This window comes from Carassius auratus, chromosome 34 (genome assembly GCF_003368295.1).
Source record: "Carassius auratus strain Wakin chromosome 34, ASM336829v1, whole genome shotgun sequence".
In the NCBI taxonomy this organism is placed as follows: domain Eukaryota; kingdom Metazoa; phylum Chordata; class Actinopteri; order Cypriniformes; family Cyprinidae; genus Carassius; species Carassius auratus.
Window position 1 is genome coordinate 21707452 of NC_039276.1, and position 17510 is coordinate 21724961.

General features: G+C 37.9%; 1 protein-coding gene across 3 annotated transcripts in view; it reads right to left on the reverse strand.

The window, feature by feature from the left end:
• Positions 1 to 4177: 4177 nt before the first annotated feature.
• tlk1a (tousled-like kinase 1a) overlaps positions 4178 to 17510 on the reverse strand; it is a 31994-nt gene continuing 18661 nt past the window's right edge. For all 3 annotated transcript variants that reach the window (XM_026218634.1, XM_026218633.1, XM_026218632.1), the window contains 16 exons: positions 16974 to 17069; positions 14836 to 14922; positions 14303 to 14395; positions 13922 to 14032; positions 13139 to 13275; positions 12790 to 12978; positions 11826 to 11892; positions 11433 to 11530; positions 11177 to 11258; positions 10995 to 11086; positions 10514 to 10603; positions 10243 to 10412; positions 9687 to 9822; positions 9492 to 9603; positions 8988 to 9095; positions 4178 to 5161 (listed from right to left, as the gene is read on the reverse strand). In XM_026218634.1, the coding sequence (XP_026074419.1) occupies positions 5021 to 5161; positions 8988 to 9095; positions 9492 to 9603; positions 9687 to 9822; positions 10243 to 10412; positions 10514 to 10603; positions 10995 to 11086; positions 11177 to 11258; positions 11433 to 11530; positions 11826 to 11892; positions 12790 to 12978; positions 13139 to 13275; positions 13922 to 14032; positions 14303 to 14395; positions 14836 to 14922; positions 16974 to 17069 (1809 nt within the window). In that variant the 3' untranslated portion in view covers positions 4178 to 5020. The remainder of the gene's footprint in view (positions 5162 to 8987; positions 9096 to 9491; positions 9604 to 9686; positions 9823 to 10242; positions 10413 to 10513; positions 10604 to 10994; positions 11087 to 11176; positions 11259 to 11432; positions 11531 to 11825; positions 11893 to 12789; positions 12979 to 13138; positions 13276 to 13921; positions 14033 to 14302; positions 14396 to 14835; positions 14923 to 16973; positions 17070 to 17510) is intronic.

Below are 17510 nucleotides of genomic sequence, written 5' to 3' on the forward strand. Positions count from 1 at the left end.
GGAGCACAACTTTTGAACATTTAGTGAACATTATCTTTAAAATCTAGAACTGAACTTGAATTCACAAGACATGGAACAAAATGACATTCACATTTGTAACACCCTGCAACATTATATGGCCAGAAGTATGTGAACATCTCATTCTAATCAATGGGTTTTGTTTTATCAGTTACTCCAGTGAACACAATGTCAATGCTACACCATAATGTTCATCTACAGAACTGGCGGTGCCCAAAAACAGGGTCTGGTTTACAAAGTCTGGTGGGGAAGACCTTGACTGTCACCAGACCCTCTCACCCGACATCAGTGCCTTTGGCCATGTAGTGCATCTAACTTTGTCTAACTTAAGATACTAACCATAGTGCAATGAATGCTGTTGTTGAGATTTAGTCACTAGTATATAAAATAGGGGGAAAACAAAACTTTTTAGGAGAAAAGCACATCAACGTCACAGCGATGATCCCCCTGAGAGAGGGAAATGTATTTTATTAGAAGCTAGATTTGTAGTATTAGTAATTAGATTTAAGTTCTTCAGTAGCCCAAACACAACAAACTATGCTAAATCAACAAACTATGCTAATATTTTGTGTATGCTATGCTTACCTCAGTCTGCACAGTAGATGCAAAGCTAATGATCTCTAGATTAAAGCGCCTGAGTGTTAAATGATGTGCATTTTAACTGGCTTGCAGTATGTGCAATAGTCCTGTTCACTGTCACCAGTAGAAATAAACAACAACATCAACAAATTGATTTATTTTGTGTGTATTTATAAAGAAGGGACTGATGGTTGTCATGTATTATAACTGTCATTTCTTGCCAAAATATGAGTTCATCATGTTGATCCACTGGTGAGCAAGTGATGTAAAGTTACATTTCTCCAAGTGTGTTCAGATGAAGAAACATCTCATCTATATCTCGGATGGCCTTTCTTTGGGGTCAAGTTGTGGTTTTTTGATGAGAGGCTTAATAACAGCCAGTTTGAAGGTTTTGGGTACATATCCTAATGACAATGAGGAATTAATGATAGTCAGAAGATCTAGCTTAGATGGTATAGGGTCTAACATGTTGTTGGTTTAGATGATTTAACAAGTTTATACAATTCTTCCTCTCCTATAGTAGAGAATGAGTGGAACTGTTCCTCAGGGGGTCTATAGTGCACTGTCTGATGTGATACTGTAGCTGACGGCTGAATGGTTACAATTTTATCTCTAATAGTATCGATTTTAGAAGTAAAGTAGTTCATAAAGTCATTACTGCTGTGGTGTTGGGAAATGTCAACACTTGTTGATGCTTTATTTTTCGTTAATTTAGCCACTGTATTGAATAAATACCTGGGGTTATGTTTGTTTTCTTCTAAAAGAGAAGAAAATAAATTGGATCTACCAGTTTTTAATGCTTTTCTGTAGGATAGGTTACTTTCCCGCCAAGCAATACGAAATACCTCTAGTTTTATTTTCCTCCAGCTGTGCTCCATTTTTCGGGCTGCTCTCTTTAGGGTGCGAGTATGCTCATTATACCATGGAGTCAAACTGTTTTCCTTAACCTTCCTTAAGCGTAAAGGAGCAACTGTATTTAAAGTGCTAGAAAAGAGAGAGTCCATAGTTTCTGTTACATCATCAAGTTGTTCTGAGGTTTTGGATATGCTAAGGAATTTGGATACATCAGGAAGATAACTTAAAAAGCAGTCTTTTGTGGTAGAAGTGATGGTTCTTCCATACTTGTATCAAGAAGTAGAATTTACAATTTTGGCTATATGAAGTTTGCACAAAACTAAATAATGATCTGAGATATCATCACTTGGCTGAATAACTTCAACACTATCAACATCAATTCCAGTAGACTGAAAAGACCAGCTGTCTGCTTTGCCCTAACACCCCAAGACAACTTGCACACACACACATATTTGCCACTACGTAAAACTACCATCTAAACCAAAATAGATTGCTGTGAAACCTCTCTACATTTAATGAATTTTTTTTTTTTTTTTTACAATAACAAAAGTATGATATTCATTGAAGTACCTTGAGTATAAATACAATGTTACATGAATTACATCCAGTTTGATTAATATATTTGAAATGTAAAGGTAATGTACAGGTAAAAAGCAGTGTCCAGCTAAAACTGAATTTGTGTTAGTAGCGTTATCCAGGTTCAGTTTTTGGTGTTTTTCAAATGTACAGATACCGTGGGACTATATTATTTAACTTTAAATTAATACTTCTTGGAACTAAATTAACCCACTTTTTAGTTTATAAACATTTACTTTCAAATGTATAAACCACTAGTTTAAACGTTTTCATATGGTAACTTATTCTATAAGTGAAAAATCACAAGTGAACATATTTACAGTTTATATTACTATAAACTAAGAGGGTCCTATTTAGGTAGGCTATTGACTTTTATTCTTCAGATAAAACCTTAAAGGAAAAACATTACATCCAAAAGCTTTTTTCCCTCCAATTCTAAGATATTTGCTTCCATAATATGTTTTTCAGCCTAGTGCAAAGAAAATATCCAAAAATGTAAAAAAAAATTATTGACTTATTGAGTGATGAAACGATATATACAAAACACCACCATTGTGATTTAAAAAAAAAAAATAATAATACATTTTGAATCTGGCTTTGTCAAATGTCTTTTTATGTATGTAGGCCTATGCAAACTATTGCCCATGTAATTACATAATGCATAAATACACAATGTTTTAGAAAACGTGTGATACAAAATGTACTGTGAATAATCACCTGGCGAAAAGTAAGGTTTTACCCTCACCTGAGTGATGTCTTGCCTCGACTCTAGCCTACTTTGAGTTGACTTGAAGTTAAATCAATCTATGTGCACTATACATCTATGCCAATGATTTATGTATTATATAAACAATACTTGCTCATGCCTTGGCACAGAATAATAACAGCCGTGTGAATCAAGTCTGTGATAACTAAAAGCCACTGCCTGAATTGCAGATGATATTGTGAGGTCATGTGACAAATGTTGGAGTGTAATAATGGCACATACTGCTAAAAAAGAAAAAAAAACATGTACTGCACAGTATGCAGCAAGCTGTGAGCTAGTATTTGATTTCAAACACAGCCAAGCCATCAAGCGCTGTGATCTGCAGATGATCAAGTGTGTACCTGCAGCTGAAACAGTGATGCCATTGACTAGACAGTGCTGGAGTGCTGCCAGTGTGCTTCACTGTTGTTCTCTCCTCTATTTGTTCCTTCCTAAATCACTTTCTAGAACGCAGTGTAATCAGTGCAAAGTTAATACATGAACCTCTGCACACGGGCACCTTACTAAATCATACCGTGTTAACCATACTTCAATGATTGTTCATTCAGCAGTCATTCATAATGATTAGTGCATCATTATCCTTGCCTAATCAGTTATGTAAAATAAGATTTATTTTTGAAATAGGAGCTCATTTCATTTCCTCAAGCAGTTGTTACTGGCTCTGTGTGATGCTTGGACTGTTTCTCGGCTTCAGAAGTATTGTGTGAGTCTGTAATGGGCTCTTTTGCTGCTGGGTGATTAAAAAGCCAAATGTCCATCAAGTATAGGCTACATACAGTTAAAAGAGCTGGAACAGTAACACTGCATGAGACTGAAATAATAGATGTCAGCCGCTTGTTCTGCTGTGACAGCTGCACATCTAGCTGTTAATCGTGGCATACAGTGCATTCAGTGCCATTTATCAACACTTTACCCCATTAACACAATATTGATCTGATAAAATCTGAAAATGTGTTCAGTGCGGTGGAAATAAAAGAACTGATATGCAAGATATGAATAGACGTTGTTATCTTAGTCCTATATAGGCCTATTAATACAGAAATATTTTACATACCTTAATTAAAATTGGTTTGTGTAACAGAAATTCTGTGGCTATTCATTTGCTGCTAAAACACGTTGTCTTCACAAAAATAGCTTTCCATAAATATACTAATGAGACATATTTTAAAATTGATGGCATTTACAAGGTGTAAATAGTGGCTCCTCTTACCCCACAGCAATTTACAAACTAAAATTTCACAGAATAAATGATGGCAATGCTTGCATGTATTGCTGCAATCTGTATTTTGCATTTGATAAACTGCTTTGACACATGCACAGAGCATTACTCTGGAAGGCCAGTGGGTGGCGCTACACAACAGCACTTCACATCAACACACTTAATGCAGCTTCCTGGCATTTATTTGCAATCATTCTTTTAACAGGTCTGTACAATTTATACTTAAAGTACATTATACAGCGGTTTGAAAAAGAGCAACATCAAAGCAGCAAAATAATAATAATAAAGAAAAAACACACCAGGAAACCAAATTTACAAGAAATTGGGCAAAATGTTAAACCTCTGTACAGAACGAATCTGCCGAAAGTTAATATCTGAAATTAAGATCCTGTACAACAAATATACATGAACTCTCCAGAGGGGATACTTTATTTTGTCCTGCATAGGATTCTGTACATTGCCATTCCTCTAGATTTGGTTCTTTTGTGCATTTAACATTAGTACGCCGCCTGGGCCTAGTGTGCCAGCAGACGCTCTGTATGCTAGGATTACATTCTCGTAGCTAGCTGAACAAAACAAGAAAGCTAACACTGTTGTCTGTACCACATAACATTACTACAGAGTGAAGAATGAAACCTTTGCAGGCCAGTTACAGTAACTCGGAAAGAAAGAAATCCTTAAATTTACGGAAACCCAGCAGAGACCGTGGGAATTTAATAGAGGCTCGCCAGGTCTCTCTGTTTTCTGAACTGGGAGGCAACCATGTGAATAACCGAGTGAAAACAGTCACTTTTCAAAGTACTTAACAGTAGCTGTGCCCTATTGAGTCTCCAGAAGGCATTGTTTTTATTTAATGACTTTGTGACATTCTCCAGGTGTGTCTAAATTTTCATGCTTTATTTTCTTTTTTCTCACTTTTTTCAGTAAACCCAAATCTCATTGCTGCAAAAGCACATGAATTCAAGACAAACTTCCTTCCGCTGTCCAGCCGGGCTGTGTGTCTGTGGTCAGTATGAGCTGGAGTTAGGAGCCAGGGCTCCTGAGGAACTGGGCCGTCTGATGGGAGGCAGCAGGTACGAGTCTCTGCCCAGCTGATGCACATCGAACCGGTCCTCCTTCCTGTAGGCCAGACACCGGCGGATGAAAGCCTGCAGCAAACAGTGACACTACCTTTATTACTAACACAAAAATGCCTATGCACTAGATAAGAAAATATGCTAAATGTAAAAAAATTATAATTTAAATAATTATAGTAATTTTGGACTAATATGCCACCCAGTGTTCTGCAATTTCTTATGACATTCTTTTACCGAGTTTGAAGTTATGTTGACTCACAAACTCACTAGAGTTGAACCACACTGTTCTGTCTGATCGATCTTTAACCAAATGATGCATCGGTAAAGAAACGGACAGCAGTCTTACTGAATGATTGTATGATGCAATGAGCAGAAGAGCACTGTGCTGTTTTCTCTGCATAATGGGGAGAAGAAAACTGATTATTTCTCAAATTCGAATAATTTTTAGGAAATGTTGACACTGTGGGTGAATTTAAACTGTATACTGATAGAGAGTTTGTCTGGTTAATTATTTAATGCACTAGCACAGCTGGAGTTATAATGTATATATAAATTTATTTCTTTTTCAACAGCAGAATTTTACATTTCTATAAAACAAACTGAAAATATCTAATAAATGATATCTTAGTTTGAAAATCATTATATATAATCTATATAGACTGGCATGGCTTTAATAATTTTCATCTGTTTTAGGTTTACATTTATGGGTCTATGACACTTTATCAGATAAAATTCACATCTAATATAAACATCACATTTAAATGCACATAGCACTTTAAATATTAGCTTTATTAACGTTGATGATAATACTAAATATTAACTTCTTGATTTAAATGCACGTGTGTGTATGACACAAACACAATGCCGTTCAAAAGTTTGTAATAAGTATTTGTAATAAGTATAATAAAAATAAGTATTTGAACACCCTGATATTTTCCAAGTTCTCCCACTTGAAAATCATGGAGGGGTCTGAAATTGTCATCATAGGTGCATGTCCACTGTGAGGGACATAATCTAAAAAAGAAAATCCAGAAATAACAATGTATGGTTTTTAACTATTTGTATGATACAGCTGCAAATAAGTATTTGAACACCTGTCTATCAGCTAGAATTCTGACCCTCAAAGACCTGTTAGTCTGCCTTATTTATTATCCTAAATTAGATGCACCTGTTTAAGGTCATTAGCTGCATAGAGACACCTGTCCACCCCATACAATCAGTAAGTATCCAACTACTTACATGGCCAAGACCAAAGAGCTATCCAAAGACACTAGAGACAAAATTGTACACCTCGACAAGGCTGGAAAGGGCTACGGGGAAATTGCCAAGCAGCTTGGTGAAAAAAGGTCCACTGTTGGAGCAATCATTAGAAAATGGAAGAAGCTCAACATTACTGTCAATTTCCCTCGGACTGGGGCTCCGAGATGCAAGATCTCACCTCGTGGGGTCTCAATGATCCTAAGAAAGGTGAGAAATCAGCCCAGAAGTACATGGGAGGAGCTGGTCAATGACCTGAAAAGAGCTGGGACCACCGTTTCCAAGGTTACTGCTGGTAATACACTAAGACGTCATGGTTTGAAATCATGCATGGCACGCAAGGTTCCCCTGCTTATACCAGCACATGTCCAGGCCCGTCTTAAGTTTGCCAATGACCATTTGGATGATCCAGAGGAGTCATGGGAGAAAGTAATGTGGTCAGAGGAGACCAAAATAGAACTTTTTGGTCTTAATTCCACTGAACGTGTTTGGAGGAAGAAGAATGATGAGTACCATCCCTACTGAGAAGCATGGGGGTGGTAGCATCATGCTTAGGGGGGGGGTTCTGCACATGGGACAGGGTGACTTGATTTTCTCAGGTGTTCAAATACTTATTTGCAGCTGTATCATACAAATAAATAGTTAAAAAAAAAAACATACATTGTGACTTCTGGATTTTTTTTTTTGATTATGTCTCTCACAGTGGACATGCACCTACGATGACCATTTCAGACCCCTCCATGATTTCCAAGTGGGATAACTTGCAAAATAACAGGGTGTTCAAATAGTTATTTTCCTCACTTTATATGTATACACTACTACAAGGCCAAGACCAAAGAGCTGTCCAAAGACACTAGAGACAAAATTAGAGCATTGAAGTTAGTACACACACACTAAACTTCTTTAACTTGTCTAAATGCTGGTGTTTTGTCTGTGTGTGTTGACAGTGGGGGGTGTTCTGAAAGTGAATGTGCTCAGGGAACAGGGAGCAGTGAACCCTTTCAGTTCAGTTCCTGGAGATCTCTCCTAATGAGCTGATGATGACTGGACTGGAGTTGGGAATCAATGCTTGTTTCCCAGGTCATTTGAAATAGTTCTACAGTGCAATAAACTATTAAAGTACAAATATTCTATTGACTTGTTCGGCATTGGTGGGAACGCCCACAAAAAACGTCATAACAGTTTATGCCGTGGGGGAAAACAAACCATTCAAATTAATGTCCTGATATTTTGTGATGTCATAATCTATTAAGACATTTATTTCAGAAAATTAGCCATGGTATTTCTATAGTAAATGTATAGTAGTTTAGCCAGGCTTTTGTTTTTCTCTTTTTTTTTTGGTGTTTTTATTACCAATACCGCACTGACTCCGCCCACACAGCTTTGACACAACACCGAACAAGTCAATGTAGTCTGTAAATTAATGCTTACACCAACTGCACACATCATTTTATAAAGAATTTGCAAAAACTGTTTAAAATAGTTCTAGATCTATGGTTCTCAACCAGCGCCTCAGCAAGATTACTTAAAATGACTTAAGACAAGCAATGAACATGGTTCTTATTTTAATTCACCCATTCAACAACTGTTTGTTCCTTGTAGTGTTGTCAAAAGACCCGGTACTTTGGTACCAACTCGGTACTAAAAAAATGAAAATGTCATGGTAGCAGGTTTCTGTAAGTACTGGTGGTACCGAGTACCCGCTCAACCCGGTTCTTGACGCATACAGCACGCAAAACGCGGACAGAATCTCAAAATCCAGTCATGAAAATGAAACTTACATTTTAATATGGACAGTCACAGAATTTGTCAAAGTTAGCATAAATGAATCAAATCAAATCTCCGTATGGACCAGTATCTGTAAAGTTGTTTGAAGTCTGAATCCTGCATGTTCTGCGCGTCTCTGTGTGAATGGTTTGTTTACTACAGAGACTGAATCGCGTGATCATCTCAATGAGGACATAAATACATAAACATCACCAGAACTGAGTCACTTCACAAGCATTTTACCGTTTAATTTGAGTAAAACCAGTGTCAAAATAAAAGTAGCCCGTCAAAATTTTACATAAAGGCATTGTGCTAGAAATATTACTATTATTTAGTAGAATATATCTGATAATGCTACTACTGTTGAAAAAATATCAAACTTTATTTTTTTAAGAAATAAATCACACAATATGTCTTACATTTTTAATTTTAATAGCGAATCCCCTTTATTTACCAAAAAACAAAATGTTTAAATTGAATTAATTAAAAGACCAATTAAATTTGGGTGAAACTTGTTTACTGTTTTTCTTAATTATATTACTTGTACAAAAAATTACACAATTGTAAATACGTATAAAGAATGGAATGGTTTTATTTTTAGTGATAAAAAGTGTGTAGTTTTTAATTAGTAGATTTTTGTGTTTTGCTTTGGTAACGAAATTGGTACTGAGAGCAGTGGATTTTCACTGGTATCGGTACTGAATACTGACAGTTTGGTACCGTGACAGCACTTGTTCCTTCAATGACTACTGTTTTAGACAAAGTAGAGCATGCCACACTGCAAAAATCGTGCAATATGAACAACTAATTTATTTGTATAAATTTCATTAAAAACATTACACTGATTATTTTTCAAAAGAAAACCTGAACTGACCTTGGCCTCATTGCTGGCAACAGGTTTGGAAGGGAACTGAACCTCTGTGGCTTTCAGGATGGTGTTCTCCTGCAGGATGTCCTGCTGTGACTGGTTATGGCCAAATGGCTAGAGAAACATATCAAGTTTGCATAGTAAAACAGAACTAGCTCTAGTTCAAACATCAAGACACTACTGTTCAGACTGCAACTATTGGTTAGCCAAGAGACAATCAGACTTCTTGGATTCAAATGAGACACTTTTCATAACTGATTTTAAAGTCACAACCATTTTCTAAGAAAAAAATAAAATAAAAATAATATATATATATATATATATATATATATATATATATATATATATATATATATATATATATATATATGACTAACTTTTTAAGACTAGTCTAAGCGCTTTATGCAATCGAAAAGGTGTACTAGAAATCAGTAAAATGACAGCCATTTCCATTTTGCACTGTAGATCCTACTGATAATCTTCCCAGTTATTCAGATAATTGCTTCTCACCTTTTTTCCATAGAGGCACTGGAAAAATATGACACCGACAGACCAGACGTCCACCTTATTGGAGATCTTTGGAGGCTCTTTACCCACCACAAAACACTCCGGGGGTAAGTACCTTACAGCCGAAACAAGACACCACTGAGTTTCATGCTTTCAAAGGCACAGGTCAAAATGTGAGTGTATCTGTGAGTGTGTTACCAGTAAGTGCCTGCCCCTTGTGAGGTCAGGTCCATCCCATCTACTCCATAGTTGTCATCATCCATGATTTTAGACAGTCCGAAATCTGTGATCTTTATCTCTCCACATGCATTTCCATCTACCAGTAAAATATTCCCTGCACACAACCACACAGACATATGCAAGCACACATGTAATCCCTATACAGCATTCTCTTCAATATATATTTCATGTATGCATAAAAAAATAAAGCATATGCAACCATTGAAAATATATATTTTAAATAAATTAATACTTTTATTCACCATGGTTGTATTAAATTGTTCAAAAGTGACAGTGAAGATATTTACATCGATAAAAATGAAAATTAATGCTGTTCTTTAAAACTTTCTATAGAAATAATATAGAAAAATATGAAGCGGCACAACTTTTTCCTACATTGATAATAATCAGAGCTGTTTCTTGAGCAGCAAATAAGAATATTATCATGATTTCTGAAGATTTGAGTAATGATGATGAAAATTGAGCAATATATTACAATAAAAAAAAGTAAAGTAAAACAAGAGTGTGTGTTCACCGGGTTTGAGGTCATAGTGTATTATGGGTGGCTTGATCTCGTTCAGGTATCGTAGAGCATTAACAATCTGCATAACGATAGAGCGAGCTTCTTTCTCAGACATCAGCTTGTGCTGTTTCAAGTAGAAATCCAGATCATTTCCTTCACAGTACTCCAAAACCGTGCAAAACCTGCAGGAAACACAAACCCCCCCCCGTCACTCGTGCCCATCTCACGTATGACTGATCGATCTGATCGGGCGGTGAAGTCTGCAGGGCTGGAGCCAACTCACGTGTCTGTGTCCAGTGAAAAGTAATCGTACAGTTTCACTATTCTGGGATGATCCAGCTGTTTATGTATTCGGTATTCCCGACAGGCGTGTCTGCAGAGAAGAGAGGCACAGAGAGGTGAGACCCAGACGGACACTGGACTCGATTTCCAGACATTTCAAGTACTGTGCTGAATACCAATTGGCATGGAAATACAGCCTTACATAACAATATCCCCACACTGCAATATGAGCCAGCAAGCCTATGCTACACATCAAGCACACACATATAAAAATAAGAGAGAGAGAAATGGCTTAAACAGTTTTTTTTCGTGGTTAAATACAGCTCCCTTAGCAGCATCTGTAGAAAGCTGTTTGCCACACTGTTATAGCATATTGAAATCAAAAGACTTCTTCGTTAATCAACTGCATTGCCATTAAACATACATTTTCAATATAGTGTTGGTGATCAAACATTGAATAGCATCAAAGAGGAGAAACATACTTGTGGTAATTTTCTTTCTTCTCCTCTCTCCAGTTTTTGTTGAGCTGATGAATCTTCACAGCAGTGTAGCGTTGCTCGATTAAGTCGAACGCCTGAAGAGCAGAATAATGAACCAAATGACCAGTTTCTTTCTCAGAGGTCAGCATATCTCAGCCTCGGTTATAAATGAGGGGTAAGGGTACCTTGTAGACCTCACTGAAGCCCCCTCGTCCCAGCAGATGTAACAGCAGGTAGCGCTCATTCAGGGTGGGGTGGTCCTTGAATCTGGGAAAGATTAAAACAAAAGATAAACAAAAAAAAATGCTACAAATGTGGAGAATATGGTCATTTTAGAGTCAGTTAAATCATGTGTGTCCAGTACGAAAGACACAATATAACAGGGAAAAATAAAGCGAGATCAGAGGATAGTGACAGATCAGAGATCATGTGGGTACATACTGTGAACGGTCTTCATTATTTATTCTTTTCAGCTCCCGGATGTGAAGATTTCGCACCCTTTCCAACCTTTCCAGCTCTGCCTGAATCTCTGCCTCCTCCTACAAACACACAAACATACACTTATTTTATTTTATATTTCATATGGTGGCATGTTCTGCCATTTCTGCTGCTGGAGGAGATAAGGTGGACAGAAAATTGTGGGTAAAGCTGATGATCACTACCTTTTCTTTTTAAGCAAAGGCACATTAAATTGATCAAAAGTAACAGTAAAGACATTCATAATGTTACAGAAGATTATGCTGCTCTTTGGAGTACTTCTGCGGAAACAAAGACAGACATCGCTTTCCCATTTTCAATAGTTTTTACATCTGAAATCATACAGGAGCCACTGACCTTTTTGAGATGTCCGAGTCTCAGTTTGAAGATCTCCTCCTGCTCATGGTACTCCGCTAAAGTTAGCCTGCAGGAGCATCAGAGGAACAGGCTTAGAAACATGGAGGTATATCAGCAGCTGAACTCGAGAGCTTGTTGATCTGAATATGAGAACTTGTCATACTAATATTTTGAAGATTACATTTTTACACAGACAATAATCAAAAGTCAGAGCGCTAGGATTTGAACTTGCCGACTTGACGCAAGGCAGCGAAACTGAAGAGCAAAAGGAAATATGTCAAACATTTAGTTCAAAGATTTTCATTTTGTCTTCTCAATGATTAAAATCCAGACAGTTTTCTTCTAGAAAGACAAAAACGTTCAGGTGAAAAAAAAAAAAAAAAAAAAACATTTGTCAAACATTTGTGTGTCATTTTCTTTACATGAATGTCATTCTACACATTTGTAAATATTAAGCTGCAACTTCCAATTCAGAACATGGTAGTTTTGATCATTGTGTGTGCAAATTGAGAGATTCAGAGCTGGGAGTAAAAATTTAAACGTACAAATTTTGAATGTTAATATGACAAGTTCTCACAGTCAGATCAACAAGTTTTCGAGTTTTGCTACCGTTTTACCTTCATAAAAAAACCTCCATGCATGTACTGGGCTAAGACGATCTGACTGACTGAGAGGGAATCAAACGTATGCTTCTGAAGGAGCTGATGCAATTTCTCCACAATGCTCACTTACAGACTTACAGTGTATCATAATAGATAAAAAGTTAATTTTCCACATAGTGGAAAGAAACGTCATTAAAATTAACTTTTGGTTCATAATAAATCATGTCCTACCGTGTTGTCTATTTTATTTTATATTAATGAATCCATTTCATCCAAGGGTTTTTAAGATCCTTAAGTTGCATCAGATATTAGAGATTGATAGTAAATCTATGGCATCAGGAAATGTGTTGAGCAGCACTCACAGCTGAGGGAGGCTGGGTTTGAGGAAAGGGTCGCTCTCAGCGCCGTTCACAGCTTTGGTCTTGCGTGGTTTGGGCTCAGAGTTGGTGCTGGGAGACTGTGAGCTGCTGGCTGATGGTGGCTTTCTCTTAGCTAACAGTTTCCTCTGTCTCTCGATTTCTTCCCGTTGTTGAATGATCCATTCCTGCTGTCTGCATAAAAACAGTCAATCTGTAATGCACTACAAAAGACCTACTTTAAAGAAAGACTTTAGTCCAACATATTTTACAAGTCAAGTTATCGTAATGTGCAAATAGTGTTTACAGAGGACTGCATGTGCAAATCTACTTTGGGCTTCAGCGAGCGTCTTACTTGACGAGGTTCTGGAAGGCGTAGCCGTCGGTCCACTGCTCTGTAAACGAGGCTCCGCGTCTCACAGAGGTGAAATGACCCAAACGCAGTCGATCCTGCATGCTCTTCTCCCGACACGCCTGCTTCTCCTGTGTGCTCTGGACAAACACACACAGCTTCAGAAACATCTCAATCGCTTCTTATTCATTGTACAGTGTTGAAACTTGTAAAGCGTGACCTTTACACCAGCGGTTCTCAAAAACAGTCCTCACGCCCCACTGCTCTGCATATATTGTGTGTCCCCTCTTTGTTAACACACCTGATTCAGATAATCAGCTCGTTAGAAGTGAGCTCCATGCATTAACTGTGTTCCCATTGTTCATTGCTCCCTACTCCCTGAGCAGGGGAAATCTGTTGAAGTTTACCTCACTTCGGATCATTCATTCACTGATTTGAGTTGCACAACGTCCATCTGCACACACGGACAACTGTGACAAAATATACCTCTGTAAAACAATACAGTTTAAATTCACGTCTCGCACACTTCAATGCACTTTGAATGGAACATATACGTTCGCTTCAAACTGGAATCATGGCTTAATATCCAGTGACGTCCATTTCGCAGGGCACTTACGTTCGAATAGAACAAACGTCTGAAGCAATAAGAGAAACATACAAAATGTGCAGAGCAGTGGGGCGCAAGGACTGAAATGGAGAACCGCTGCTTTACACATACTGTAAGCAGTGGGCTTTACAGCCAAAACCTAAAACGCTGATTTCTGAAATATCCCAAGGATGCTTCACCTTCTCAATCAGAAGTTTTTTGCTCATCGTGATGCACTTGTTTAAACGTTCTTTGTACTTTTCTAGAAGCTTTTGCTGCTCATCAATTTGTCTCCTAAGATCACAGTTTGCCTGCAGAAAAGAGGAAGATTTTTTTTTAAATATATTATGAAAAATACAAACAATTTCATTGTTAGAACTTGGTTACACCAAGTCGGAAATTTGCAAGATGCAAGTGATTTTTCACATCAAATCTTATTCTGTCAAAACTCTGTACATTATCAAAGTGCACTCTAGTCACTCAAAAGATTCAAAGATTTCACATAAAAGATAAATATATTTAACAACATCACGAATAGTCTGATTACATAATCGTTTCTATGAATTCAAATGAATTCTCACCCGCAGCAGATCGTCTATCCTGCCCTCCTTCTTCTCCAGGTCCAGGTTTTTATTGCTCTCTATAGCGGCCAGTTTTACCACCGTCAGGTCGGTCTACACGAACACACACAACTCAACACTTATTCATGATTGATGTTCTTCAAATACACTCATTTGAAGTTACAGGGCTTCATCCGTTATCAAAAGATTTCACTTTTGATAACGGATTATAAAAATTACAACCAATACAAACCTTTCACCATGCATTAATCATTTGTGCTACTTTCCGAATCTCTTTAATTTGTACATTTTAATGTTTTGACATTATCCCAGATATATTTCTTCTAAATATTAAAATTAGAAATATAAGTACATTTTTGACAACCACAAAATGTCATATTTAAATATTTCTGCTCCAAGTAACCAACAATTTTTGCTCTAAAGAATACTAGTAAAACAATAGTTAACGTGATGATTGATTGATTGTTGTACAATGATTACTAATGAGTCTCTTGTTACTAATATAATGCAAGCACACCTATGCAAAGTCTCACCTGAACACTCTTGACTGACAGCTGTCGAGAAGAAATAAGAGAGTCCCCAAAACACAGACTGGTGGGGGACGAGCTGTTCTGCCGGGTCTGAAACACAGCATTGCACAACATTAGACTGTGTAGTAATGAGAGACACACACAGACAGTCTGCATTGTGGGAATATAGACGAGTGTTGTTGTGGCATGTGTGTGTGTGTGCTTCTAACAATACAGATCGTGTCAGAGCAACTGTACAGCATTAGAGGTCTTCACAGTGCACCCGAGACCCGTCGACCCCGGACCCGACCCGGGACCCGTACGGGTTCGGGTCTATATTTTAAATCATCAGCCGGGTCCGGGTCGGGTCCGAATCTATTACCTCGGGTCCCGGGTCTGTTTAACATTGTGTGTAATACCCGTGCGATCGCCGATCGGAGTCATCGGACTCGGAGAACATCCGGCCGTTATCAAAGACTGCTTGTGTTTTTTGTAACTTGCAACTTGTAAAATTAGGAAAAGAAAAGAGTGAGCCAAAAAAAAGTGATCTCTCTCTCTCTCTCTCGCTCGCAGACTCGAGTTAATACAAGTGCACACACGGTAATGCTTGCAGACTTGACACACTCATGTTTAATATATTTCAAATCAGCAACACAATTTGAGGTGAACTGTCACATGAATGTTTTCTATTACGCTTAAATTGCGTTAAGGCATTTTAGGTTTATAAAGCTAGCACGAATGTGCAGTCATGTTTCTATGGCAAGCAGTGAGGGACACTTCGAACGCCAAACCGCGTTTTGCATTTTCTCCCATTTTTATAATATTATAAATGAACCGTTTAATCTTAGTTTTAGTTGTTCAGATTCAGACTCGATGCAGAGCAGAGAGCACAGACAGAGATCAGATGATAGTAAATAAATAATGTCAGCGGCCATGGCATTGCACGAGCGATCGTTATTATAGTTCAAAAGGCAAACAGTGTAAGTTATTATGCGAATTAACTCGAGTCAGAATGTACATGTGCACAGTAGCATTTGTCATCCGTCACCGTAACATCAAGTGGACTTTTGAAGCTGAAATAATGAGTGGATTCAGCTTGGACTTGGAATAACGAGAGGAATAACATGAATAACTTTCTTGACGGAGGATTGTAATGCATCACAGGCAGTCAGGTACAAGGAAGAGAGACCACGGCTCTTTAAATTAGGTAAGACAAAAAGCTGTATTCTTCGCAACAGGTTTATTGACTTGTAATAGCAATTTAAGGTGGAATATGTCAACGTCGGGTCCAGTCGGGTCTGTGTCTTCCCGGCGGGTTCGGGTCCAGATTTCAAGTAATATACGGGTCCGGGTCGGGTCCGGGTAGGCATTTCTCGGATCTACACGGGTCCGGGTCCAGCCTTTGAAATAATAGACTGGTCCGGGTCGGTTTGGTGTGGTACATTACGGGTCTCTGTCGGGTTCGGGCAAGAATTTTTGGACCCGTGAAGACCTCTATACAGCATTAATTAGGAAAACAGTGTGTCAATAATGCCAGTAGTTCAATTCAGGCTGCAGCAAACTCAGTGCAGAGGACTCAATGTCAGTCGTTTAAGGAGCGTGTGTTTGAGACGTCTTTGATCACGATATACAATTACTGGACTGAGGTCTATTAGCATTAGCTTCAGTCCCGGATGACCCATTCATAAGTAGTCCATGCTAAAAACAAGTGTAAATGTGGTCAAAAACGTTTTCTTTTTTTCCAAATCTTGCTGCACATAGGGTAGTTGTTGGAAACACGCACTAGATATAAACGGCATTATCTCATTCAAATCAAGTTTTGCACACACAAATGTTCCACACATATAGTGGTTAAAACAATGCTGCATTCATTCATTCAACTCAAAGACCTGTACCAAACATTTCCTGTACTCATGGACCATTACTAATGAGTGTAAAGAGCACCCTGACATCAACATGGAGTAACACGCATCTAAAGTTTGGTTAATGCAGATACTCCACTAAAACCCTAAAGAACATTCTGCTCAAAACAGAATAAGATGGTGATGTGATGAAATCTGATCACAAGTGTTGAGAGATGCTGCTGTCCACTTGTGATCGGATAACTCAAGGCAGCTCTTAACACCAGATGTGAACGGTGTGTGTGTGTGTGTGTGACCTACGCTGGATCCTGGTGCAGAGTGGGAATGTGAGTTCTGGGGTGAGCGGATGACTGGTGGCAGACCTCTTACTGGACTGGACCCGTTACCACCCTGAAACTACAGAAAAGGGCAAATATACAAATCATATGGATTTAAATGATTATCTAATGGAGCAGTTCTAGACACCACACCTCCGAACACCATATAGACAGTTCTGTTCATTCTGGAGTTTAACAACAACTGGTTATTATATGATTTCATTGCATGGAACAGCAACTTGTGATACATTTTAGCTTCAGTTTCTGATTGAATAAAAAAACATTTGTGTTTGGAATGACATGAGCGAGAGTGAAAGACAGAAATGGCATTATGGTTCAACTATTTTAAGGTGATGCCAGAATTATTTCAATGTTAAAACACTTTCTGCTTTTCCAGCTTAATGTGGAGAGACACAGTGTTCGGTTTGAGCATCCTGGTGTAGATTAAATTTGAATCAGACCAATGGATCACAAGGAAGAATATGAAAAATATGCCGTATTTTTGCAATGCTACGTGACA